The sequence below is a fragment of the Leptinotarsa decemlineata genome, unplaced genomic scaffold (genome assembly GCF_025532065.1).
Source record: "Leptinotarsa decemlineata unplaced genomic scaffold, Ldec_3_MD MMD2_tig00004307_RagTag_RagTag, whole genome shotgun sequence".
Lineage (NCBI taxonomy): Eukaryota > Metazoa > Arthropoda > Insecta > Coleoptera > Chrysomelidae > Leptinotarsa > Leptinotarsa decemlineata.
Genome location: NW_027412606.1, coordinates 14,300,273 through 14,328,222, shown reverse-complemented (window position 1 = coordinate 14,328,222; position 27,950 = coordinate 14,300,273). Strand labels below are relative to the sequence as shown.

The following is a 27,950-nucleotide window of genomic DNA, read 5'->3' as shown; positions in this document are numbered from 1 at the left end:
TCGAAAAATATCCGCATTGTTAATAAAATACATAGTATACAGTTTTATATAATGAAAATACTTATAATAATTAGTGAGTTTACGGTCAGAAATAATTGACATTTCGTAAGCATCCCCTAAAAATACCTAATCACGTTAATGCCATATAGTCTAGTTCTAAAAGGAGCGTAGTTGAATACTTTTGGATTTTAAAGAAATCTAAAGATTTTTTTATCAAATTGTCCAGAGAATTCCGAAAATATCATCTGGCAACACTGCAAAAGATTGTCAAAAATTAAACACGTCACTGTATTCGATATTATGATTTGAATATGTGTAACTCAATTGCATAAATGATTATACTGTTATGATTACTCCAATAACGGGTTTTCATTTCATGAAAGAACAAATATTTTTTTGAAAAATGCATAGTCAGCCTAAACCTCGCAATCCATGGACAAAAAATGTCCAACAAAAACGAAATGTGAAAGCTTCCAAAAACTCCATCAGCAAACCTTTAACTTCCTCAGAGCTGAAATTCAAAGAGGCTCAATCTAAGTTGCAGGCTGCTGTTAAAAAGCATGTGAAAGAATACGAGTCATCTTCAGATGAAGAGGAATTAGATTCCGGTAACCTAATTGGTATGTATTCATTATCATTTTCTGATTCTTTCAAAACAATCTCAATTTTTGTTCAGATACTATCCTCAAGAGTTACAAAAATACTGGTGGTGACTATGAATTTATTGGTCGAACTTCATCGTTCATCGAAGAGACTTTACTCTCTGCTGGAACAACTTGCCTGATTTGTATATCGAGGGTCAGAAGAGATGATGAGGTAATTTCAACTTGTGTCTGATTTACAGGTCAAACCTTCTTCTTTTCTGATGTAACTAATTGGATCATTCATTTCTTTCTTTATTAATGGATATGGATTGCAATTTGTTTTAGAGGCTGGCAGTGAATAGATGAGATAAATTAAGTTAAAAATCGATCTTGATTCCACATGAGAAAATTCAAAATAAGGAATAATGTATAGTTACAGTTGTGAGATTCAGACACTTTTTTCAGAAAGTAAATTGATGCATAAGCCAAGTTCCTCTGATGATTCTTAAAGCTCATGAGTGTTCAATTCAGACCTTTTTTTTATTGTTTTTTAATCAGTTCTGGGTCAGCATCTCAATTTTTAGGCTCATGATTGTCTCTTGTTTGATACCCGGATAACAAACTTATGCCAGAGACTGTTTTTGGAATATTCTGCCATAAAAATAATTTTGAGGGAATTGAGTTTGTATCAAGAGTTGTCGAATTCATATTGACAGATTCGATGGGTAAAATTGGACCTCTAGCGTGAAATGAATCTACTGATACTCGGCCGATACGTACTTGATGATAATAAATAATATCAAATACAATATATAAATTTGTATTGAACATGTCTGAAGAAGCTATTTTATAACATTATAGCTGTTTTGTAAACTTATAAGTGAATATCTCACAGTAAAGTGTTACATAAATGCTTAGAATCTAATGAAAACACTTTTCCCGCACTAGAACAGTGTCAGTGCTTTAATTCTGTTATGGGGAAAGTTTTGTCATATTTTCACAATAAAGGATCCATTGGATATATTTATGAGATGTATTTTAAAAACGCTTGTTTATTGTGCAAAAGGCTGAGATTTTCAAATTCAAGTCTCATACAAGGTAGGGTGACCACATATCACTACAAATACCAACAAACACATCATTAAAAAATTGTTATAGTAAGGTAGCCAGCGATCTGGAAATACTGGAATAGTCGGGGATTGTGACAATTTGTTAAAAATCATAGAATTACGTTCCTAATGCTAGAAAGTAAAGAAAAATTCACTTATTACTGGAAATTTCAAATATTTCAATGTTGTGGAATTGGCCGCGGTGGTAGTGCGCCCGACTCACGATCGGGAGACCATGGGTTCGATTCCTGCCTCGACCAGATATTTTTCTCGAGAGAATTTATCTGATTGAAGCTGGGATGATTCTGCAACCGTGTTAGGAATCACACGTTAAAAGGTATTCTACGCCACCTTTCATAGTGGTAAACATGAGACAACCTTGAATAATATCTTGGGAGTGTTGATTTAATAGGAAGTGTTTGGGGTTCTTGCATTCTAGTTTCCCATTGAACTAATTCTTGAGAGGCAATTACCATATTTTCGAAAATTCTTCAGAAAGAGAAGAGAAGTTTTCATGTATAACCAACTTCTATAAATTTTCAATGGAATGTTGTATGACTCTATGGGTAGCAAATGCCTCTGCTCCACATAAGGCTTTGAAGATAATCAACTGAATTAAAATGTTTTAATACTTTCAAGGAAATTTAAAAAAAAATTTAAAATATGTTTTTTCCGTTAGCCAGCTGTCGCACCCCTATGAAGTCGAAACTTGATCGAGCTAAAGACTAACGAAGTTTTACCTTTTAACGTGTGATTCCCAACCCGGGTTGGACGATAGCAAGTGAAAATCGATTGTTCAGCCTGCGGCTTGAACCACCGACTAACACATAGGTCGATTGAGAGAATGAACAAAGCACCCACGTCGAACCACCCAGCTACCGACCTGCCTACTTGCCTTCCAATATTTCTAATACAAATGTGAAAACTGTTCTCTCTCTATATAAGTTAGCGGAGAGAAACAGAACATTCAAACCAATGGTACTCTTTTTATATGATTTAGAAATTTTGTTGAGAAACCATATACGAAATACAAAGCTGGTAGGAAAATAAGGTGTCGCTTGTCTATTGAAAATCAATTTCAAGGCTCCACTATTTCACTAAGATTCACTTATATGATATTGGTTTATTAGTTTCATATATTTTCATTCCATTATATGATGTTTCAACATTTTCCTATAATTTTATGCTTTGTTATATTTGGATTCACAAAACTATTAAGTGTTTCTTTTAGTGATGCTATTTATTTTGGTTCTTCATTATAACATAGTTGCCATATTTGTATCATCCAATAGGGAACTCTTATGTAGTTTTTTCGAATTTATTCGATTTTGAATTTGAATAACTTTCCCCAAATGCTTGTTATGTTATGTAACATTCAGAAAAAATCGACTATAATCATAATTAATCTAAAAAAGTCAGATAATTTAATTCAGTCGAAGTGATCCTGTATATACAAGCTGTGATCAGAAAATAATGGAAATTTAATGTTTTTGAAAAACAACAATTTATTTATTTGTCTACATTGAACAAGCAATGAGGTTTGAGCAGGTGTTTTTCCACAATCCTGGTCTTTTTTTGTATTGCTTCATGCAAATCATCGGCGACTTCTAGTATTGTGATTCAGCAATCGTCATTACCATTTCTTTAGCTTTTTCCACATTTTTATCGGCTGTTGATGAGCTGAGACGTCCGGCGTTTTTGACATTTTCAAAGTCACCTGGGCCATCTTAAAAACGCTAAACACTCACAAACTCTTATTTTACTCATAGTAGACTCACCATAGTACTTTGTTAACATTTGACACACTTTGTTTTTCTTTATTCATTGTAAATATGAATATTACTGGAGCTTTTTCCCAACACAAAATCGTTATTTTTAACACTTCGACACATGTTTCGATCACCAAGTGATCATCTTCAAAGAGGAAGATTAAAACTGTTGTAAATATAACCTTAAACTTTTGCAACCAAATAAGTTTCGAGAGAGAGAGACAGACTGTGTGGATCACTTGGGAAAAAATAAAACATAATTGTAACCAACTATACTTAGACCTACCAAATTTTCTATATCACTTGTGGTCCAGATTTATAACAGATCTTGATTTTTTATGAAGTGTTGAAAAATGAATAATGGTAACCTTTCCCACTGTTATGATAGATGTACATCAATGATTCATGTTGGACATAATTTAGTGGTTGATATTTTCAAGAGTTGAATAATTGATATCACAAGTATGACCAGCTGTTTTACAACTATATAATAATAATAATAATATCGTGTTTATTATCTTCAAATACATTTTTCAAGCAAATTAATCAGGTACAATTTGACTGTTATATGAAGACAAAAAGCCAAGTTCAATTTGTATGATAACAAGTCATCATTCAATTGCTCTTCCACTTGGGAAATATTATATTGAATATTAATCTATATAATAAATTATATAGATATGTAAAACTCTCCTGCTATTTACAATAACAAATTATGACTTCAAATGATTGGGGGATAAGCAATTCCTTTTTCAGGATATATATATATATATATATATATATATATATATATATATATATATATATATATATATATATATATATATATATATATATATATATATATATATATATATATATATATAAGAACCTATAGACAAAACTCGATTCGCCGATGGAAGTCTATTTCATATAATTCCTGGTGCATCTGTATTTGTATTTTTTTTATTACCCTGTAAATGCTCTGTCTGCCTATCCCTGTATCTTTCTCGATCTTAAAATGACTCGAATGAGGGTTCACTATGATTGATCCCATAATAAGAAATTCATTTTCCTCATTTCCAATGATATGTTTTGGCCTATTTGCGTTTTCATAAGCTACACTTCCAGTCCTACGAAATTCATATGGCAATCAATTGATGGATGTAACCGTTACTATGTGGTAGGAAATCATAATGAAGAAAAGAGAAATGAAACTTTCTATGTTTTTTACCACTTTTATTTATAACTAACGTTACTGCAGTTTCGTCATATATGGACATTTTCATAATTATACAATAACCTAACAATGGTTCATTACATTCGCCCTTATATACCACCCCTGTAGGTACTAATAGAGGTACTTTGATCATTCAACAGGTTGCACTAGCAATGTTCATGCTTGTTTTCTGCTTTTTACCATTGTATTGGAGGTGCACCTATATTGCAATGTATTTTTAATAGCATATGTCGTTATTTTTCAAACTAAAAATTTTTATTTTCAATTTTGAACTATATCTACATTTCAAGTTTTTTTTATATAATTATTTTCAATTTTTATGTTAGTAATATGTTTTATATAATATTGTGTATTAGGATTACCTATTTCAATACATATATTCTTCTTCTTCTTGTGAATTTCCAAGGATTCTAAATAATTGAGTTTGTAACTCTTCCTTGCATAGTGCAAAATTTCCGTATCGTTTAGATTCGGAAACTTGTAGTTGCATGCCAAGGAATAGTTTGAAAACGTCGAATCATTTTTTTCTGGTCTGAAGGATCTTTCATGTTCAGCATACCGTTTTTGGAAATTTCGGCCACATTGTCCCACATAAACACAATTACACTCCGGACACTTAAGCTTAGAAACTCCAGATTTCTCCAACTTGTCCACCTTATCTTTGGCATTGAAAAGGAAATGAGATAACCTAGCATGTGGTCTGAATGCCACTTCGGCATTGTTTTTTCTGAAGAAACTCTGAAGAAACTCGTTAGAGTTACCCATTTCTTGATTTCTGGTTGTTTGACCTGAGGGTATATTAATCTGTAAGTGAATTTCCGTCTTTGTTTCCTGACTACCTTCAGGATAGTATCTGCGTTGAAACCATTATTATGACCTATCTGTGTAATAATATAAATTTCCCTAGCTAGATTGTTAGCAGACAAAGGCAGTGAGAATATTCTGTGCAACATTGAATTGTAGGCTGCTAATTTATGACTGTCTGGATGGAAAGAATCGCTTGGGATGGTGATGTCTGTATAGCTAGGTTTTCTGAAAACATTGAACTGAAATTCATTCTGATTGTGTGTAATTGTCAGGTCTAAGAAATTTATCTGTTTCTCTATCTCCATTTCGAGTGTGAACTGAATGTTGCTATTGAGATTATTCATGAATGTCATGGTTCAGCTGTCGTGTAGTACCTCTGAAACAGGCAAGAATATCTCCTACATATCTGTACCAAAAATGAATATGTTTTTTACTCAGGTCGGAATTTACTATAGTGGTCTCCAAGTTGTTCATAAATATGTCTGCTAAAAGTGGACTGAGGGTCTTTTCTTTATCATATGGCAATCGTTTGAAAATCAACTTATTTGAATGATTCCGGTCTGGATATTTTTGGGCATACACCCTCCACGCCAAAAGGCAATTCTCTAAAAACTCACCAATAGCTGAAATCTTATCTATCCACTCTTGACTGGGATAAGTTTTCATTTTCAACAGTAATAATTCAGTGAATGTTTTGAATAACGTAAAACACAATAACTCAATAAGAATTCTTTCAGCGAGTTGAATAAATGCCGTTTCAAAGCTATCTTGATTCAAAACATGCATTGAAATAAGAACTATTTGAAAAAGCCAATATCTGAAAATCTGTTTAGGTTAGGTATAGGGAACCCCAAAATGAAATAAAAGATAATTGAATTTTATATTGTTCAGACCAAAAAAAAATACAGGGTGTTCTCTTTGAAATAACAAAATTATAAAAAAGTGAATGATTTTTGAACATTGTGTATGATATTGAGAAACGGATTTCATTGAAATCAATAGCCCAAAAACCATTTTATGCTTGGTCAGAATTCGAAGGAATGATTTCTATACATTTCAATGTTATTTAGTTTCCAATAGTACCTAGCAATTTCACAAAAAAATCATAAACTCTAGAACGGTTATAATTAGGTATATAGTACCTTATATAAAATCATATTATTTTTTCTTGGCCTATTCAAAAGTCTAACTGAATACAAGGTGGTCCACTTGAAAAAACACACTTTTTTAGTCGTATGTCATATGTTTTTCAGTCGTATGTCGTATGTTTTTCAGTCGTAAGGGGTGCCTCATACGACACTTTTCGGATATTTTCAACTGTCAAGAGTAAATTCTTTCTTGTTAGAATAGTGATACTTGTTGAGACACATTTTGATAACTGAATTGAATTAAAAATGATAAATAGAAGTTTGGTCTCTGAACTAGTGGTAGATGGAATAATTCCGAATTTATTTGAAACTGATTTTCTTACTTAATGAATGTATTCAGTGTAATTTATTTCTTTCAAGATCTGGAGCTGCGGCAGTTGCTATGGATTTTTTCATCTTATGTGTATCCAAAGATGGTCGAAAGATACCATAACCCAACAAAAACATGCTTTTGAACAACAGATAGTTGTCCATCAGAAAAACCTATGTTGGTGTTGTCCAAAATGTCGTTTTGAATATACCTCTTCAGATGTTCCTAGTAAATATTTATGTTTCTGCAAGAAAACTGAAAGCCCAAAATACCAGCCATTTCTTGTACCTCACTCTTGTGGAGAAATTTGCAAAAAAGAATTAGTACCCAAATGTGGACATATGTGTATGCTGTTGTGTCATCCAGGTACCCTAATAACTTCTATAATTTGTAAAAATTTGCCATCATTTTCCATCTGTATTTTAGGACCATGTCCTCCATGCCCAGTTACAGTAAATGTATCTTGTTACTGTGGAAATGAACCTCCAAGGACTCAAAGATGTAGTAGCAAAGAATGGTCTTGCAGTGGGATATGTGGAAAACCTTTAAAATGTGATAAACACAGTTGCAATGACCCTTGCCACCCAGGGGAATGTAAACCATGTCCAAAAAAGAGCGTTCAAAGGTGTGTGTGTAAATCTCAGCAGAAACTTCGTGATTGTGCTGAACCTTTGTGGCATTGTGATAAGGTTAGTTATGAAATGCTCTCTTAACGGTTTTTTAATTTTTTATGCTTTATTGTCCAAAAAATCCAATGTTGAAGTTTTTAAAAAATATTAATATTATGATATACAATGAACATATACGAATACACTTAAATAAAACAATATATAAATCATTACAGATAATAAATAAATAAATCATTACAGGTATGTAAGCATCTGAAATATTAAGAGTCAAAATACATCATTGTAATATTCCTTTAAGCCATAGTAGGCTTTTTACAGAAGTGCTCCTTTAACTAATTTTCTGAATTTTTTAAAATTTGTTATTGCCCTATAGCATATTGGAAGGTAGTTTTATATTTTCTTGCTCTCGTATATCAAAGAAAATTTTGTAATTGCTGATTTTGAGATTGGTAAGGCTAAATTCCGACTTCCTCTCGTGCGGTAACGTCTATCATTATTTGCTGCTGAGTTGGAGTATTTTTTGTGAATTAGGCAAACGGTTTCTAAAAGGAACAAACAAGGTACAGTAGGAATTTTCTGACTGATTTTGCTTTACGTATTTTGCTGACTACAAAATCCCCAAAAGGCAATTCTATATCTCAAGTGGGACTCTATCGAGAAAATTCACAGTTCTGGCTGAGGATTGATTGAGTTCGTTAGAAACAACTCGAACTGCATAACAGCCAGATGCTATTTTTTTGCATAAATTTGTTATATGCTCATCAAATTTTAATTGATCATCTATAAATACCCCTAAAAACTTTGTGTGAGTTTTGTTTACTATAGAGTGATATTCTATAAGTAAGTCATAAGTAAGTTTGAAGCAAACTATGTTTGTTTTATTTGATAAGGAGTTTATCGCACTACTGTTTAACCCTATAGAGATCCAGAGTTATGATGTCTCTGAGATTATCTTCATTTGTCCCACGCCAAAGAATGGTGGTGTCATCCGCAAAATGTGTAAACTTCCCTTTAATATCAATGGTTACCAGATCATTCAGATAAAGCAGAAAAAGGATAGGACCCAGAACCGAACCTTGTAGTACACCTGATGTATTATTCTCAAAATGCGATTTATTTCCTTGGAGTTTTACTAATTGCTTCCTGCCTGTTAGATAACTGTAAAGCCAGTTATATGACAATCCTCTAAAGCCATAACTCTGAAGTTTAAATAATAGTGTATCATAGCTCACGCAGTTGAAATCACAGAATACTGCCCCAATAGATTCGTTATTATTTAAACCAATATATACATCTTCCAGAAAAGAGAAGATTTCATCGCCTGTGTTTTTATGGCTTTGGAATCTATGTAGAGATTTGCATAGTATGTTATAACTACTTAAGAAGTTCAGCATTATCTTTTTAAACAGTTTTTCAATTATTTTTGAGATTTTCGGAAGCAATGATATAGGCCGGAAGTTTGATGGATCATTCATTTCACCACCTTTATGAAACGGACATGTAGAAAATCTGACAGAATGAAAAGATTTATTGATGGCCTCAACAAGAATATTTAAAGCGTATTCTGGGAGATTTTCTAAAATTTTAACTGATATTTCATCATAACCAGAAAATGTTTTCTTTATTTCATTTATAGTTTGCTTCAGTTCGTATATGCCTATATCAAATAAGTGAAAGTTATCTGGAATATTTATATTTTTCATAAACTCAGATGGATTGTCGGTTGTAATTCTGATTTTATTTTTTGTGCTATCGTACAGTAGAAGTTGTTTAACACGTTGGGATCTATATCCGAATTAGTAGGCGATATATTACCTTTTCCACGTAATTTATTTATTATAGCCCAGTTATCTTTTGCTTTATTTTTAGCCTTGTATAGTTTGTCTTCAAAATATCGTTGTTTGGCAAGCTTTATTGGTTTTCTACGAATGGTTGTATATGTATTGAAATATTATATGAAAATTTCATCAGTTATGAATTTTTTAATAATACCTATGTAGTGATCTCAAGTTTATTGCCAATTTTTTTATACCTTGGCTTTTTTTTCTTTATTTTTGATTTTGATCTTTTTTATTGAAAAACATTTTTTGAATATATCTCTCAGGTAGTTTTGAAACATGTTGATTGAATCATCAAAATTCAAAACGAGTTTCACTAGTTCGGACTTCCATTGTCTACTATATAAAATGATTTGAAATCCCTGAAACAAGTAAAAAAGAGTAATTAAAAAAGAATAGTTGAAAATAACAATTATATTAAGCAACAATAAACCTGAAATGAAATGATAGTGAAATAGCCTACAAGTAAAAATATAATAATTGAATAAATAAAAATTAAAGGAATGAAAAAAGAAAATAATAAAAAAAATAAAAAAAAAGTGTAGAGATTCCAAGTCACGTTAGTTCACGACGTTTCGATTGTTGGTATCTACAATCGTCTTCGGGTGATGACTGGACTGAAATTCAAAACGTTTGTCCATGGTGTTATATTACATAGGTTTCTAAATGATTCGTAGTTTACCTTGCTATATATTCTTCCGTATCGATATTTACTTCTTTCATTCACTGTTTGGAGTGACATTTCGAAGATAAGAGCTTCATGGTCTGAAACAAACAGTCTCATAGCTAATATTCTGTTTTTTCAAATTTGAGCAGATATTGTCAGTGATAGTGGCTTAATACATGGTTATTCTTGTATGTTCATTAACATGCATAGTCAAGTTTAGAGAGGTCAGTAAGTTTAGTAGATCCTGCTTTAACATACACTCTTCATCGTCGTAATTTATATTAAAGTCACCTTTAAGTTAATTGGTAGGTTTGATAAAAGAATTTCAAGTTTATTTAAAAAGTTTTTAACATCGGAATTAGGCGATCGATAAATGCAAATTATATAGATATTTTTCTTTTTTTCACGCACCAAAGAGAATTCGTATTCATTTTCTACTAAGAGAAAGTCATACTCATCAATGTTCACTAATATAAGATCATTGAGTATTTTATCATTCACTAGAATCATAGTTCCACCATGTGCCGAGTTACTTCTGCAATATTTGGCTACAATGACATATCCTTTCTTAGCCAATGTTCAGTGAGAAGAACGAAATCTGACATATTCTGTGATTCAAGAAAAATCGAAAGTTCATAAGTTTTGTTTCTTACTGATTGGATTTTAAGAAATAAGGAAGAGAGGGTAGTTTTGATATTGGCACATTGTGTTTTGATTGTTGCAAATAAAACTGCAGAAGAATTCTCACACTGGTGTAAAAATAATGGTTTACAAATTAATATAAACAAAACAGTCTTCATGCTCTTCCAACAAAAAAATACTACATATTATGATTACAGTCCCCTCATAAGAATCGATCATAAATCTATAGAGCAGGTCAGTCATATTAAATACCTAGGACTTACAATTGACCAAAAACTGACTTGGGAACTACATGCAGAAAATCTTACCTCAAAAATGAGTAGCTTGTGTTTTGTAATGAGACAGTTACGGGGAACTGTTTCATTGCAGGTACTCAAACTGACATATTTTGCACTCATACAGTCTGCAATGTCTTATGGGCTGGCCTTTTGGGGAAATTCCGCCCATATGACAAAAGTATTCACTATGCAAAAAAGGATAATAAAATGTATGGCAGGTCTACGTCACAGAGAATCCTGTAGAAATACCTTCACTGAACTGGCACTCTTAACATTGCCTTCACTGTATATATTAATCATAACAATGAATATCAAGAAAAATGAATCAAGCTACATTAAAAATAACATGATACATAAACATCACACTCGGAATGGTAATGAACTGCGACTACCCTACTCTCGACTGGCTCTTGGTCAGGGATCCTCAAGTTATCAAGGTATCATCTGCTATAATAAAGCACTTCAGCTATTTGGAAACACATGTAATTTCACTGAATTCCAAAGTGCTTTACTTGATTACCTTACCAAAAATGCATTTTATAGTACTGAAGAATTTCTTCAACTCTAGCTATTATTGTATAGTTACTTTATTTTACTTGTACAAATAATAATAATAATAAAAAAATAGATTTCACAATTTCAACTAATTTAAGCTACTTGCATATATTATCTGTCACTGTTCTTGCATCTTTGCATCTTTTTATTATGTCTACTTAACTTCTAATAACATGTATATATACACTAACTATAGATAAGCACAATTGCTTTATGTTCGGTTCTGACTAGTCTGATAAAGTTTTATACTGTATGTACCACATGTATAAAATCTTTTAATGATGAATAAATTTCTATTCTATTCTATTCTATTATTTTCTTCCCAGTAGGTAAATTTATGCGTGCTCCAGTTCGCTCTGAAGCATTCGCGTGCATAAAAAATCACTGGGACAGTGGGATAAAGACAACTTTTTCCATCTTGACAAAATGTCTGCTGGTTTACCTTGATTGGTATACTACTTTGCATGTTGTGAATACATTTGGGCGATGACGCTTTGTTATTTGTTTCATTGTGTATATTGTGTTGTTCGTTGGTGCCGCATCAATGTGTGTTTCAATATGACTTAGGATGGCCTTGCTTATGAGCCATTTTGCCGATTTCTTCAGTTGATAGCTATCCCTGTTGTAATTCCTTCTCTGGATTATCCTGTTGCATTCCAGTATACTAATATAATTGTTAGCTCCGTGACAACATTTCTTTAGTGCTAAGTTATTGAAAAATAATGTTTTGTTTTACAGAAATACAATTCAGAAAGCTATCAACCAAAGTTATATTACATTTTTTCCGCAAATAGCTTCTTCATTAGAGATTAATATGTAGAATTGGGAACCTCTGATGTAAAATAAATCTATTGAAAACACTTTTGTCTCGCTAACCAAGTTAACATCATCAGGAGATGACATCATCTCTTCTAACTAGGCTAACTAGGTTAAAGAAATGTGTGTTGAGAAAAAAAATATTTTGGTGAGGGAAAAGTATTTTCAATAGATTTATTGAAGTTGCTTTTCAGTTCAGTCCCTGTCATGGTTATTTTTAGGAACCTCATTCCAAAACGAACAGGTTAAGGGCATTTAGGGCATTATTTGAATTTTGATATCTACTGCACTATGCACAAAACATGAAATACTAAAACAGAAAGTGGTGAACTCACTGATTTTAAGGTCTATTGGTCTATTTTAATTTCTTGCAAGCTGTTCATCTTCAATCACTGTTTTTTTTTAACAAAATTGTGTTCAGCCATATTGTGTTGTTTCTAATAGTTTTCAAAGAATAGTTACCACTTATAATAAAAAAATATGAACTAACAATGAGACTTGAAACATGAATTAGTTCCTCACCTATTATGGAGTTCATAACTGAATTATAAAGAAAACAATACTAAAAACTAGTGAATAGTTTCAAATACAAAAGTTCTTCAGTCTTTAGTTGTTACATAAGTCATAAGAATTCGAAAAGAATAGTGTAGAAGAAAATAATCAAAATAGATAATATCAAGGCAATGCACAAGACGATAGTATTGCAATTATTATAGAAAATTTATATTTTGTACAGTCACGTTGACTGTGTTGAGAAGCTAGCTCATTACCATATGTCTTTGGGATATTAGTATATGTCTTCGAGTTAGTATAGCTAGAATAAGTAGTGTCATAAAGGAAATCTAATAGTAAAGTTGTAGCTGATGAAAATATACATCACATAATTAAAATACATTAACTTATTAGGATTTTGTTATGAATTCAGAAACTTTAAAAATTCCTAATTGTCTTGAGAGAAATTTTTGTATGGTGTTTCGGAATTTGGATTGTTTGGCTTTATTCCTAATATATGTAGGTAAAGTGAAAGTGGGTGTTATTTTGGCTTAGATAAATTGAATATTTAGTTTGATATTATTGTCTGGACAGATTTATTTTGATATTATTGTCTGGAGAGGTTTATTTTGATCTTTTTAATACATTATGTACATGCAGGCCAATGGCCTACTTTTGATATTCCAAGAAAAATCCAAATTAAACTCTTCAAATATTGGTTTTCAAGAAAGACTCGGTGAAAAATTTTTAATTGCTCTAACTGATTTTTTCTGTATCAAAAATTTTTTCTGTTCAGAATGAAAATTTACCCAAAATAGAATACCTTACAGTAGTACAAACTGAATTTCGGCAAAGTAGAAATTTCAAAAACATTACTCACACATCAAATTTGATATATATTTTTGTTGAATCTTTTTTATTGCACTGGTAATATATTCATGCCAGTCAAGATCATCCTCCAAAATAATGCCCAAGAACTTTATGGCATAGTTCCGAGTAACATTTGTATTATCAAGTTGATTATGAAAGATTAGATGTTCAGTTTTTTTTATATATTCAGATACATCTGATTTGCCAAATTTGCAGAACAATCTTACATTACTATTTTCCTTCACAATATTTATTTAACGTGTCACATACAGTTTTGGGGTCAGTAGTTTCATTTTTGTCAACTACAATTCTCATGTGGGAGTTGTTATTGATTTCATTTAGGAGTTCTTTGATAATTTTCCAAGACGTTTTATTTTTGTTTTCAAATTCCTATATTTGGCAACTAGAAAATATTTTTTGTGGTATCTACCAGCTTCATCTGATTAATTTCCATTCTTTTGTAATGCTTTTTAATTTCATCAGTAACACAGGATTTTTACTTTGCATTTTACTTAATGTTTGAAAGAGTGAAACCCTATCGAATATTTTCCAAAACATATCAAATACTTTTTTTTCTGGTTGATTCGGCCGTTACTTGATCCATAGTAATTTCATAAACTACACCTCACGATTTGTTATCCACAAACTTTATTTGAAAAATATATATCACAACATGTTTCGCTTGATAAAGCTACTGTGTAGTTCATGAAAAAACATATCAAATAATATGTTGAATTTATCATTGCAGCTGAAAGCAGTGTAAACTTCTTCAAAATATTATTTTTCAGAGAATTAGAATATGTTTTTTGACACTATTGAAGGGAAATATCACTTTTGCCTAAATTGAACAGGTTTTACCATTAAGATTTGAGTATTATTATATATCTATGAAAAAAGATGAAATTATAACCTACCAATGTTACATCATTTTCCAAGTATATCAATTATTGTTTTTTCAGTTGATTGAAATCCATTATTTGAATTTCTGAGTGAAAATTTAATGGAAACTTAACACTTGTTATTTGAATAAGAAATTTCAAAAGTCGACTCTGTTTCTGTAACACCTTTAGTCCAGAAAATACTTATGCAAGCTTGTTCTTTCGTGTTGAATTCATTCTGATTTTTAATGACTGTCTATCTTTTCTGAAAATGTTTATTTCCTTCATGTAAACATGATCTTCGCTGTAACTTTTACTGTCAAGATATTTCAATAATTTATTCTGTAACATGATCCTTAGCCCATACATACCATATTTGAATAGAGCTTCAGTTCTTCTCACCCTCTTAATAGAATTCCCATTCGGTCTGTTCTATCAGATTCCTTAGAATAACTCGGTTAGCAGGGCAATCGATCATTTCATATTGAATATGGAATGTACTTCATTAAATGCATCAAAATAAAATGGTTTTATTTACGTTGTCCAAATAAAAAAATACGTCCAAATAAAACAAATTGTACTTCACAAATTATTCTTCCTGAATTTACTGAGTCTTGATTTATCTTAGGTCTGCAATAAGGCCTTAGAATGTGGAAACCATCGATGTCAGGAAGTATGTCATGATGGGGTATGTGATATGTGCCCTCTAAGCAAACTGAGGACATGTCCTTGTGGCAAAACCACTTTCCAGCTACCTTGTACTGAAGATACACCCAGCTGTCAAGATACCTGTGAAAAATTACTTGAATGTGGTGTCCATACTTGTAACCAACGCTGTCACAAAGAAAAATGCGGACAGGTTAGTCTTGAACTTGAGAGATCTCAATCACACCTTAGCGAATATTCTGGTTTTTTTCAGTGCCTAGAAACTGTCGAGAAGTATTGTAGATGTGGGTTACATATCAAAGAAATCCAATGCTTCAAGCCTTATTTTTGTGAAGTGAAATGTAAGCAGATGAAGGATTGCAATAAACATCCTTGTAACAGAAAAGTGAGTGAAATAAGTTGCGAATGATACCATTTTCTATGAATTCGAGTATGACGTTCAGATTAAATAAATGGTAAGAGCTACCTACATTCTTTTCTGAATTTTAGTGTTGTGATGGCAACTGTCCCCCATGTGAAAAGCCCTGCGGAAGGACTCTCAATTGTGGCAACCATAAATGTACTTCCGTATGTCATAGAGGTCCCTGTTATCCTTGTAGTCAAACTGACTTTGTCACTTGTAGATGTGGGGAGACAAAATTAGTGGTGCCATGTGGCCGCAAAAACAAAACTAGACCACCAAAATGTACCAAGCTCTGTTTGTGAGTGAAATAAGTAGTTATTAGTTGTATATATTGAATAAATTTTATTACTTACAGGTTTCCTCCTGATTGTCACCACAAACAAAGGGAAAACCACAAATGTCATTTTGGTGATTGTCCTCCATGTAAGCAAACTTGTAACAAAAGCAGAACATCTTGCTGTCACTTATGTCCAGCGCCTTGTCATTCCGCTGTTCTTATGAAAATTGAAGGACAGAAAGCTTCTATGCCTTGGGAGCAAACTAAACCTCAGTTTGAGAAAAAAGAGCTACCATGTCCAGATTGTGTGGTTCCTGTGGCCGTAACATGCTTAGGTAAAATTTCAAAATTTTATTTGGTTCATAACAAAGCTACAGCTTTAGAAGACGTCACAAAATACGTTAAAATTAACATATGCTCATAAAGTAAAATATAAAAACTTCAGAAGATACTTAACTGTGCAATAAAAATAATAATACAGTACATACATACAATCGTGCAAGGCAACTTTGCTCTATGGTCCAGGGAATGAATGGAAAAAGTCATTAATACCATACAGGGGATTTTCCGTCAGTAATGTCTTTAAGTGTTTTTTGAATTTTGTTAAGTTCAGAGAACGTACTGTGAGAGGTAGGGCATTGTACATTTCATTATCAATAGTATCGTCCATTCTAGTATTGTGACCGTGTATATCGGACACATCAGAGTAACTATTAACGTTTTGTTTGACACATAGTAACTTTACAAAAATTATCAGAGAGTAAAGTGTCATTACTCTCAACGTTTTAAGGATTGGTTTGCAGGAGTCTTCAAAATTAGCTCCTATAATAGATCTTACAGCCCTCTTCTGAATGATTATAACATTTAAATGTAACTGAGCTGCCGAGCTCCAGACAGACAAGCCATATCTATATGACAAGCTATATCTCTCATACCAACCATCGCAAAAATCATTGGTAAACTAGTTAAAAAACGACTACTTGGATTCATAAATAAACATAACATCATCAGTGAAAATCAATTCGGCTTCCAGAATAATAAAAATATGCCCGATGCTATTTTCTCATTTCTAAAAAAAGTTTATTCTGAGATAAATGTCGGTGAAAAGACTGCCGCAGTATTTTGTGACCTGTCAAAGGCATTCGACTGTGTTGATCACAAAATACTGCTCAGAAGGCTCCAACGTTATGGATGCAGAGGAGTAACTCTCAGATGGTTCGATTCCTACTTAATGGTACGGCCGCGAATGGTCAAAACAACTCAACTTTCAAAAAAAAGATAAATTAATTCTGGAGTTACACAACGTTCTGTGTTAGGTCCCATTCTTTTCTTATTATATATTAATGACCTCACCAAGCTTAATATTTCTGGGAAGTTCACCTTATTTGCAGACGACACTACCTTACATTGGAATAATAAAAACACTTGTGAGTTGCACAAAATAATCTCTGCCGACTTGAAAAAAGTTAAAGATTAGTGTGATTCAAACATTTTATCTTTTAACTTAACTAAAACAAATTTATTATCATTTAGATGCTCAATCAACGATCTTTTTTTTTGAAGACAGATCACTGGAATCTAAATGATAAATGATATAAATCTAAAACGACCCAAATGAAACAACTACATATTCATGTATATTCATATATATATATATATATATATATATATATATATATAGTACAATCAACCGATTGGTTGGTCCACCAACACTGACATAAAATGAATATCACTGGAGTTTTTTCCAACACCAAATCGTTATTTTTAACACCTCGACACGTGTTTCGATCACCAAGTGATCATCTCCAAAGAGGAAGATTAAAATATTTGCATTCATGAAAATATATTGTATTAGTTGTATTATTATTTCTTTCTTTCTTTCTTTCCTTAAAACATATATTTAATATTCTGTTATACTAATGATAATAATTAGGCTAAAGTCGATGCAAATTTCAGAGAAGAAAAAAAAATTGAAAGGGTTTATTTTTTCGAGGGATTAGTTTTTGAACTTTTTTCTTCTAGTTTGTATCTGAAAGTAACTTCCATGCATGATCTACACATCTTTGTAAAGAGTTTATTACAAAATTAATTTGCCTTCTTCTTTCCTTTGGAAGTTTCCCACATTTTTTGAATAAAGATGGAGAAGTAGAAAGCCACAACCTTTTTTTCCTAAAAAAAATGTTTCATATATAATAATTATAATAATAATAATATTTTATTCACCATTCACGATACATAGTGTATATATGTTAAGTCAATCAATGATCAGAATTAATACTAGGTATAAATTTAAAAATGTTAATATTTATACAAGACGTCACTAAAAAAAAAAAAAAAAAAAAAAAAATTATACATACATATAAACACATACACAATTAAAATATATAAAAACGTATACAGATCTAGTTCATATTTTATTTTTCAGAAATTATCGTCTAAAAATTCTTGGAAACTATAGTAGCATTTCTCTAATAGCAAGTCTTTAACTTTCTTTTGAAATATGATGTTACTTCCACTCCGTTTGAGTGATTCTGGTAGTTTATTGTAATATATGATTGCATTGTAATCCGGAGACCTCTCATAGAACGTCGTTCTATGTTTAGGAATTTTCAATAAGTTGCCGTGTCTGGTGTTATATTCATGTTTCTCAGAATTACACGGATAATTATCTATATTCTGTTTGGCAAAGATAATACATCGAAAAATGTACACAGCAGGCACCGTAAGAATTTTATTTTCTTTAAAGATAGATCGACAACTGTCTTGATAATTCAAGTTAAAAATCAGTCGTACTAAACGCTTTTGGGAAACAAACACTCTCAAGAATTCTCTTGCTTGACCCCATGCCAATATATTCAGATTAATATGTGCATATGCCATAGCATAGTAAATGCTTAACAAGCCTGCTGTATTCAAGGTTGATTTCATTTGTTTAATAGCGAAATAGGCTTTATTTAGTTTTGAACATACACTTTCAATGTGTCTACCCCAATTTATACTCTCATCTAAATGAGTGCCTAAAAATTTAGTTTCCATAGAGGGTTGGATGTCGTCAATTACAAAAAGTTCGTTGGGTAACAATTTTCTGTGGAAAAATTTGACTATTACCGATTTGGACGTGTTTAGAATTAACTTATTTCTCTGACACCAGGATGAAAATTGATTTACAACCATTTCCAGTTTAACTGCAAGCTGTTCTGCATCCTGATCGGATATTGTTATCGTTGTGTCGTCGGCAAACATGGTAACATGAACGTTTTCTAAATATTGTGGAAGATCATTTACATAGAGAAGAAACAGCAGTGGCCCAAGAACTAAACCCTGTGGTACCCCAAGTTTCACAGCCTGACTGTGTGAAATTGAATTATTGCATCTCACTATTATGGTTCTATCTGTCATATATGATTGTATCCACTTTATTATACTGGCTGGAAGTCCTAGAGGCGCCAATTTATCTATTAAAATTTCAATACACACTGTATCAAAGGCTTTTGACAAGTCGAAAAATAATGATAAGACATATTTGTTGTTGTCAATCTCTTTATATATATATATATATATATATATATATATATATATATATATATATATATATATATAATTAAGCAAGTGACACGAGGCTGTTTCAATCGACCTGTTCTGCCTGAAACCATGCTGAGAAGTACTTGATAATTTGTTCTTTTCTAAGTAATAAATCACTCTTGTAGACACTATTTTTTCAAACAATTTCGATAAAGAACTGAGAAGAGAAATTTGCCTGTAGTTGTCAACTACTTTTAGGTCACCTTTTTTGTGCAGAGGAATTACCAATGCTTTTTTAAGTTCATCTGGAAAGAACCCTTGTATAAGTGATTGATTTATTAGGTATATAAATGGTTTTAGTATCAAGTCAATAATTTTTATAATTATAATCGATAATTCATCATATCCTGAAGATGTCTTATTTTTCATTCTATTAAGACAATCAACTTCATATTCTGTGATAGGGTAAGATGGGTATGGATAATTGATGGTGACATTTTCTACCCTAGTACAGGGAAGAGACATATTCTGACCAAAATGATTTAACATTGCGGAATCTGATGCATTAGCGAAATGCTCAGCAAAAGTTAATGCAACTTTGTGTGGGTCAGAGATAACGGTATCCTTCTGCTAAAGAATAATTTTTTCTTTTCCATCTTTATTTTTTATACCTAGTTCACTATTAATAATTTTCCAGGTTTCTTTAGTTTTATTTGCGGATTTATTTATTTTCGACGAATAATGGTCTCTTTTTGCCTTTTTAACTTTTTCTTTGTGTTCTTTAACTTTTGCCTTGTATCCGTCCTATAGAATGGAATTGGTTTCATGAGAGTGTGATAAAATCCAAAACATATCCTTCAACTCTTTACTTTCTTCAGTTATTTCATTTGTTACCCAACGTTTTGTGTTATTACCATTGTTTCTTATATGTACATGTTTACTTGGACATGATATATCATAATACCATAGTAATGTCTGAATGAAATATTGGAAAGCTTCATTAAGAAGTAGATGATATACAGGCAACCAGTCTTCAAAAGTCAGTCTTGTTCTTAGTTCCTTAATATTGTCAGGATAAAGCGTACGCCTTTTCAATGTTTTCCGTCCTAGCGTATATTAAAATATGGGCAAGATGATCAGCAATATTTGGTTGAACTATATTACATTTAAAACTTGGTTTTGGGAGATTTGTCACCATGTAGTCAATAGAGGTTGCGCTGGTGTGACCGTTTCTATTGGTAAAAATTCTAGTATCTTCTTTGGCATTTTCCCATAATTGATATGAGTTCAAAATATCTATTAGCAATTTTGTGTTCATACTCGATTTTTGACAGTCTATGTTAAAGTCTCCGCAGATAACAACACCATTGGTGGTCTATATGCGGTTATAACAGAAATGGTACAGTCTTTCATTTTGTAACGTATGGCACATATTTCAATTTCACATTCTATGGACAGATTAGCGATGGCCCTAATCACAGTTTCATTGTGTTCTGCATTTATGAGTATGAGAGAACCACCACGAAATTTATTATTTCTTGAATAGATAGCTGCTATTCTCTAGTTTCCAAAGAAAGTATTATTAAAACAATCTGAGTGTTCTCTGGTAATCCAGTGTTCTGATACACATAAAATATTAATTTGGTTAATATGTTCAATTGAAGTTCAATTGAAGTGTAATTATTTAGAAAACCCTGGACATTTACATGACAAATACTAATTTTTTTATTTAATGTTTCTATGCCTGTCATTTCTTTCACGCCATGATGTTTGACTGAATTTATGGGTGCAATGGAGCTCTTTCTCATTCTCGCATTTTGTGGAGGCGTATTGGAGACAAAAAATTTTGCCCATCCTCAGTAGGGTTTTCAAGTCTGCTAGGTTCCACTTCAAACTGCTGAGCAGAATCTTCTATAACATTTCTGATTGAAGGGGGTGGTGTATTTAGAGAACCAAGAAAATTTTCTTTGATATGTTTCACGACAGATTTCCCGAGAAACCATTTCCCCAATTTTGTAATATGGTACCCATTTTTATGATAATTTGCCTTTCTTAGTATGGAATTGAAGTCTATCACATGTTTTAGTTTCATTTCGGTGTGCAAATCCTTATATAATATCAAATTACTTTTGTATATTTCTGATATTTTCATAGGAAAATTGTAGCAATATGGTTGAGTCAATATAAGAGCGTTTGTATGTTCAAGTTGTCTAATATATGTGCTGATGAGGTCTTTATGTGGAGTTTCAGTCTATAGTACAACTGTATCATGTTTAGTAAAATATTTGGTGTTTTGAAGAGCTGTACTCACCAATTCATTATTATCCGCATTTGATTTAATGAAAGCTTGTACATTGAACAATTTTGTTTGGCTAAGAATGCACTCTGAGAGCCCTCTTCCATGACAGCCAGTTACGAGTAATATTTTTGGTTTATCTGAAAGGCTTTCGTTTGTGAAATTCCTGGAACAGCTAGGAAACTGGGACTGAGTTGGTTTGGAAGATACTGCATTACTTATATCCAATACTTGGGACTCTACTTCAATTATTTTGTTATCTGTTTGTAGTGACACAGACGTGCTCTTAATAGTACTCGTTTGAGTACCGATTGAACAGTTAGATTTTGTACTCAATTGTTTAATAGACCTTTGTAATTCCTTAATAAGCAACTTTGCATCTTGTAGCATCTGTTCTTGTTTCTTAATTACTTCATTCAGTTCATCTTCTGACTTTTCAGCATTTCTAACGAAGGTATCCATGTCAATCCTCATTTTCTCTATATATTTATACTTTTCAATTGTATCATCAGAGAGATCTTTAATTGTCTTCTCAAGGACACTTCTTTCCAAAACTAAATCATTTTCTAAGTCATGCGTTTCATTTGGACAGCAAATTATTTTATTATCTTTCAGGAATTTAAATTTGTTTTTATTGCGAAGTACACATGCTTGATGGAAAACGTATATATATATATATATATATATATATATATATACACCTCTCGAAGCGAAGCAGTAACACGTCTTGATAATGCCATCTGAGATGATGGCGAAACGTCGACTATCGAATAGTACACAACGGATGAACACCCGGAAAAACAACACATCATATATATATATATATATATATATATATATATATATATATATATATATATATATATATGGCACTCCTCAAACTGTGAGTTAGAGGAGTGCCAGAAGATGACAGTACTACCAACTGTCGAAAGCGCTCGCAGATAATTAATAGAAGATATAAAGCTTCAAATCCTTTTTGTAGAATTTAATATTGAAATACTCAAAATAAAGGAAAATTAGTTGCATCAATCAAAATAGATTATATATATATATATATATATATATATATATATATATATATGTATATATAGTACAGAGCTAGACGTAAATAGTTCTAACCGATAGATAGGCAGACGTGATCTTTCAAAATGGCCCACTAGATCTTCAGATATAACGTCTCTAGATGTTTTTTCAGGGAATATGCAGCATCTGAATTATCTGATACAATCACAGTTCATTTTAGGACTCGTCGATAGAAAAATATGTGTTTGCAACAAAATTGCCCCAGGAACATTTTAGGATATAAATTTGTAAGAAGCCTTCTTTATTGCCAGAAAGTGAATGGGAAACATTTTAAATATTTATTGCATTAAACTGGAGTGAGAACTGCTAAATTCTCAGGAACAGCTGATCCACCGACGAGAGATGTAGCACTAAAGTCTTTCTTATCAAAAATTACTAAAAATCATCCGTTTTTATGTACATTTTGTCCGACTATATCTTTTTCTTTTCAAAAGTTGAGGGGGAGATGACTTTACGTTCGCACTGTATACAATGCAAACCTAACCTAACCTATGATGAATAAAATACATATCTCCTCAACATTAATATATAAATAAATCAATACTAAAAATAAAAACATTTTCAAATATTAGCCTTCATGTACAAGCACTAAAAAGAAGAAAATAAACTTCAGTCAAATCAAACCCATTCATTTATTACATTATACTTTTTATATTATATAAAAACTTGTCTCGAACATTACCAATTTTATGAAAAACCATATTTTTTTCCTAGAATTGATCATGAGATCAAGTTACATATTGCATTTTTGTTTCTATTCAGATAAATGTGACAAACCTATATATTTTATATCATATAAATTGTGTAATTCAATAATTCGATGGATTTGTATTAATTTAAAGTTCATTGTCTTCTTTTTAGAGCTTGTAAATAAATGTTTGTATTTAAAAATTATTTTTCACAATTGATTTATTTTTCAGTAATCGCTGAACTTTTTTCTTAGTCTGCACATTTCATTTAATACCTCATTGTTGCATGGTCGTTCCCCTTCATTTATTCGAGTATCACTAAACTACCTCTAACCTTTCTCGAGTTACAACTCATGTGGGGGTGCATGAAAAACGTGTATGCGTCATGTTATTTTTCATATTCTTTTTGGCAAACCGTTTTCATTTGACACCTATATCTTGGGGGTGCATATAAAACTTGGACCGTCAGCCAAATTGGATTTAAAGTGACATCGTGTTATTTTTTGCAAACCCTTTTATTCAATATCCATATCATAGAAATACATAATAAAATAGTCCGCCATCTTGGGGCGTTCCACCATAATAGATTTAGACTGACGTCATAATATTTTACATATTTTCAACAAACTCGTTCATTTGGTACTCATATTAAGAGGGTGCATAACAAAACTAGTCCGCCATCATGGACACTTCATCATTTTGGATTATGAGTGACGTCAGAACCTATTTGGTAGATCTTGTTTTTAATATAACCTCATAGTAGAAAACGAAAACGTCCTTTCTGTAGCCCGAATGCATTTTCCACAATTACTCTTTTTGCTGAAAGGCGTCTATTGAAAAGTTTCTGTTCTTCACTTAGAAACCCTGTGTCTGAATATGGTGTCACAATCCAGTCTAAGTTGGGATACGCTGAATCGCCTAATAAAAAGAAATTACCAATGAACTCAGGATTTTCGGATATTCTTGCATATAGAGCTGATCTTCTCAATAGTCTTGCATCATGCAGCGATCCTGGCTCACCACAAAATACATCTATGAACTTTTTAGTATTGTCCACAACTCCTTGTAATAACAAGCTATGATATCCCTTCCTATTCATATATGAATTCTGATTTTGCTCAGGTTTTGGGATCTCAATATGGCTGCCATCAATAGCTCCAATTGCTCCAGGAATGCCATTATTCCTTGAAAAAGCCTGAGAAATCTAAAGTTTTTTTTGTTCATCAGGCCATACAATGTATTTCTTCTTCATTGAAACGAGAAATTTCAGCACCCTTCTTAAACAATTGTATGCTGTACTGATAGAAACTCTAAACCTATCAGAAACCTCTTGAAAAGAATTCCTTTTAGCAAGATACCAGACTGATGATAGCACTGCCTTCTTGAAAGTGGTCTGTAAATATTTGAATTGTTACATATTAAGTTTTTTGACAAAGATTGAATATACCTACCTATAATTTCATTTATTGTTCTCCTCGATACACGAAATTATGCCTTGAATTCATTGTCATCATATTCGTTGACATTATGTTCAACATAATTTTGGATTTTTGATCGTTTTCTCCTGGGTTCTCTGACATCAAAATCATCAAACATGCCTCGGATGAACTGTACAAATATTGAATGTTTTATCTGGCTTTTCCATCAAAGCCTGAAATTACATATTTTTTGTTTTAACAAGAGAAATTGTGCTTTATTACTTGATAACTCACCATAAACACAAATTCATCGTCAGAATCAGACTTTCCATAGCTAATACCACACAAATACTTGTATTATTCTAATACAACCCAATTAAAACAGTATTTTCGAGAACTATGGTTATGTATTTTGTTATTGTTATAACACGTGCAATCAAACCGAAGCGCATGTGCGTTTTATTTGTAAGCAGCTCGAGGCTGTTCCAGTGTTTGAAGATCCAAAACGAAAACTCCTATTGACTTACCTTTTTTATTTTTTTTCATTCATAATTGAATTGTATTCTATATATTTGCGTCTTTGTGTACACATTCACTGCATCTATTGGCGTATTAAGAGTTGTCCCCCAACAAGTATGCAGTTTCATATCAAAATGTAGTTGACATAATCTGTGATTTGTTGTCGGAAACACTGATTTGACAGAGAATTTTTGGCATTCATTTGACACGTTAAAATCATCCTGGAAGTTGTTAACTTGGTCACTTTTAGATTTCATTCAAGTAATGAATCAAAATACGCTTTATTGTCCAAGGTACATTCTTATTGACAATGCTTGTCTAATTTATGTGTTTATATAGGGGGGAATTCGTGGAAAGAACACTCCAAAAATGGGGGCAAACTCCGGACACGTATTTCTGGCTGTTGGCCTCATCAGCGTGGTGTAGCCAATTGCAAAGATGGACAACTGGTTACCAAAAATGAAAAACATTACATATGTACATTGTCACCAACCATCCATTTGTGATTTCAATTAGAAGACCCAATCTCAAGCTACATATAACATCAACGCGTAGGCAGCTATAGCTACCTGCGTGACTTCTGGGTCCAGGATATAAATACAGAGATATAGATGTTATCGAGTGTGTATGATATAAATCAAAAAGGGGGGACATCTAACATCACCATGTAGGCAGTTATAGCTACGTGCGTTACTTCCGGGTCCAGAATAAAATACAGAGATACAGATGCTAAAAAGGGGGGGAATTCGTGGACAGAACACTCCAAGGTGCAGCCAATTGCAAATCTGCCTACGTGGTAATGCTAGGTCTTCTAATTGAAACCACAAATGTGTGATTGGTTCCTGTTGGTGACACCGTGCATATGTGATGCTTTTTTTGGTAAGTTGTTGTCCATCTTTGCAATTGGCTGCACCATGCTGATGAGGTCAATAGCCAGAAACACGTGTCTGCGGTTTGCCCCTAATTTTGGAGTGTTTTGTCCACGAATTTCCCCCTTTTTGATTCGCATATAATAAAATACTGAAAATAAATGAAAATTTGTTGCATCAAACAACAACGTACCAATTCATTGATAGTGTAATTTCATATAAGGATTCCCTTGACAGAACTGTCAATGTTTTAGGAGAACATGAGACATCAGATTGGCCTTGTTATTTGGCAAAGCCTTCCAGTTGCCACCGTCCCTGTGGAAGGAAATTAGAGTGTGGAAACCATAGCTGCTCTTTACCGTGTCATCTAGTTGAGGAAACTATAAACACAGAGGTATAAAAGCAATAATTTCATCAGTTACATTTTTGTGTTATGGTTTTAGTCCATTGAAAGAAGAAAAATTATGATTATCCCAATTAAAATTAAAAATTGTGCTGATTTAAGACACTCAATGAGGTTTAAAATGATTGATATTCCATAACAACACTTTTAAAAGCAATACTTGCTCCAGATTTCATTTTTCTGTTTGAAAAAAAATTAAGTGTCAACTCACTCAGTGATCATGTTCAAATCTTTCATTTCTCCCTATATCTTCTTTTTTTAGTTGGGTATAAACTGTGAAAAATGCGAAGGTAGCTGTTCCAAAGAAAGACCAGAAGGCTGTCCACATTCCTGCCCTAGGCCTTGCCATCCTGGTCCTTGTCCACCCTGCAAAAACATGGTACGCATCAAATGTTATTGTGGACTCCATCAACCCTATGTCACATGCAGTGACTGGCTAAATGAAGATAAACATGTGGAGTTGCAGAGTTGTGGAAATCAGTGCCCTAAAAATGTAAGTATATAGTTGATGTTATATGTCGCAGCCAACTTGCTTAATTAGACGTTCAATCAACAGCCTAGCCTCTTGAAGATGATCACTTGGTGATCGAAACACGTGTCGAGGTGTCAAAATCACGGTTTGGTGTTAGGAAAAAACTCCAGTAATATTGAATTATAATGGATAATATTTATTTTTACAGTATGAATGTGGACACAGATGCAAAGCTAACTGCCACTCAGGACCCTGTCCAAATCCTGAGGGATGTAAGAAAAAGGTTAAAATCACCTGCAAGTGCAAAAGATTGAAGAAAGAATTTTCATGCGAAACAGTTAGAAAGAAACTAGCATTAATTGATTGCGACGATGTGTGTTTTTCAAAAAAAGAAGAGGAAAGAAAAATCAGAGAAGCTGCAGATGAACAAAGGAAGAAAGAGGAGGAGATGAGACAAAGAAAAGAGTTAGAGAAATACCAAAAAATGTTCGAAGGAAAGAAGAAGAGCAGAGAAAAGAGAAAATATAATGATGATGAGGAGGTTGGACTTGTTAAGAAATATTGGTTTATAATTATATCAGTTGCGTTACTTGTTTTGTCTTTAGTGGTTTATTTTATTTATAAGTGATATAAATAATAAAACTTCTGTGACTTCTGAAGCTGTTTTAATAGTTTTTTCGTTATTTCTACGTATTCAGTGAATATATTGTTTAAGCTATTAG

General features: G+C 32.2%; 1 protein-coding gene across 1 annotated transcript; it reads left to right on the top strand.

Moving 5' to 3' along the window:
* Nucleotides 1-251: 251 nt before the first annotated feature.
* Nucleotides 252-27,887, top strand: LOC111509660 (NF-X1-type zinc finger protein NFXL1). Its single transcript, XM_023165438.2, has 11 exons — nucleotides 252-620; nucleotides 677-816; nucleotides 6,997-7,312; nucleotides 7,373-7,635; nucleotides 15,240-15,470; nucleotides 15,531-15,662; nucleotides 15,767-15,978; nucleotides 16,036-16,292; nucleotides 26,608-26,747; nucleotides 27,019-27,249; nucleotides 27,437-27,887. Exons 1-11 carry the CDS (start codon nucleotides 404-406, stop codon nucleotides 27,854-27,856), a joined length of 2,559 nt encoding a protein of 852 aa, XP_023021206.2. The 5' UTR covers nucleotides 252-403; the 3' UTR covers nucleotides 27,857-27,887.
* The last annotated feature ends 63 nt before the right edge of the window (nucleotides 27,888-27,950 follow it).

Bases quoted from the DNA above. Each gene is read 5' to 3' on its own strand.
- LOC111509660 (XM_023165438.2), top strand. From the start codon at position 404: ATGCATAGTCAGCCTAAACCTCGCAATCCATGGACAAAAAATGTCCAA. The intron at 621-676 runs GTATGTATTCAT...ATTTTTGTTCAG, and splicing joins AGATTCCGGTAACCTAATTG to ATACTATCCTCAAGAGTTAC. The intron at 16,293-26,607 runs GTAAAATTTCAA...TCAATGTTTTAG, and splicing joins TGTGGCCGTAACATGCTTAG to GAGAACATGAGACATCAGAT.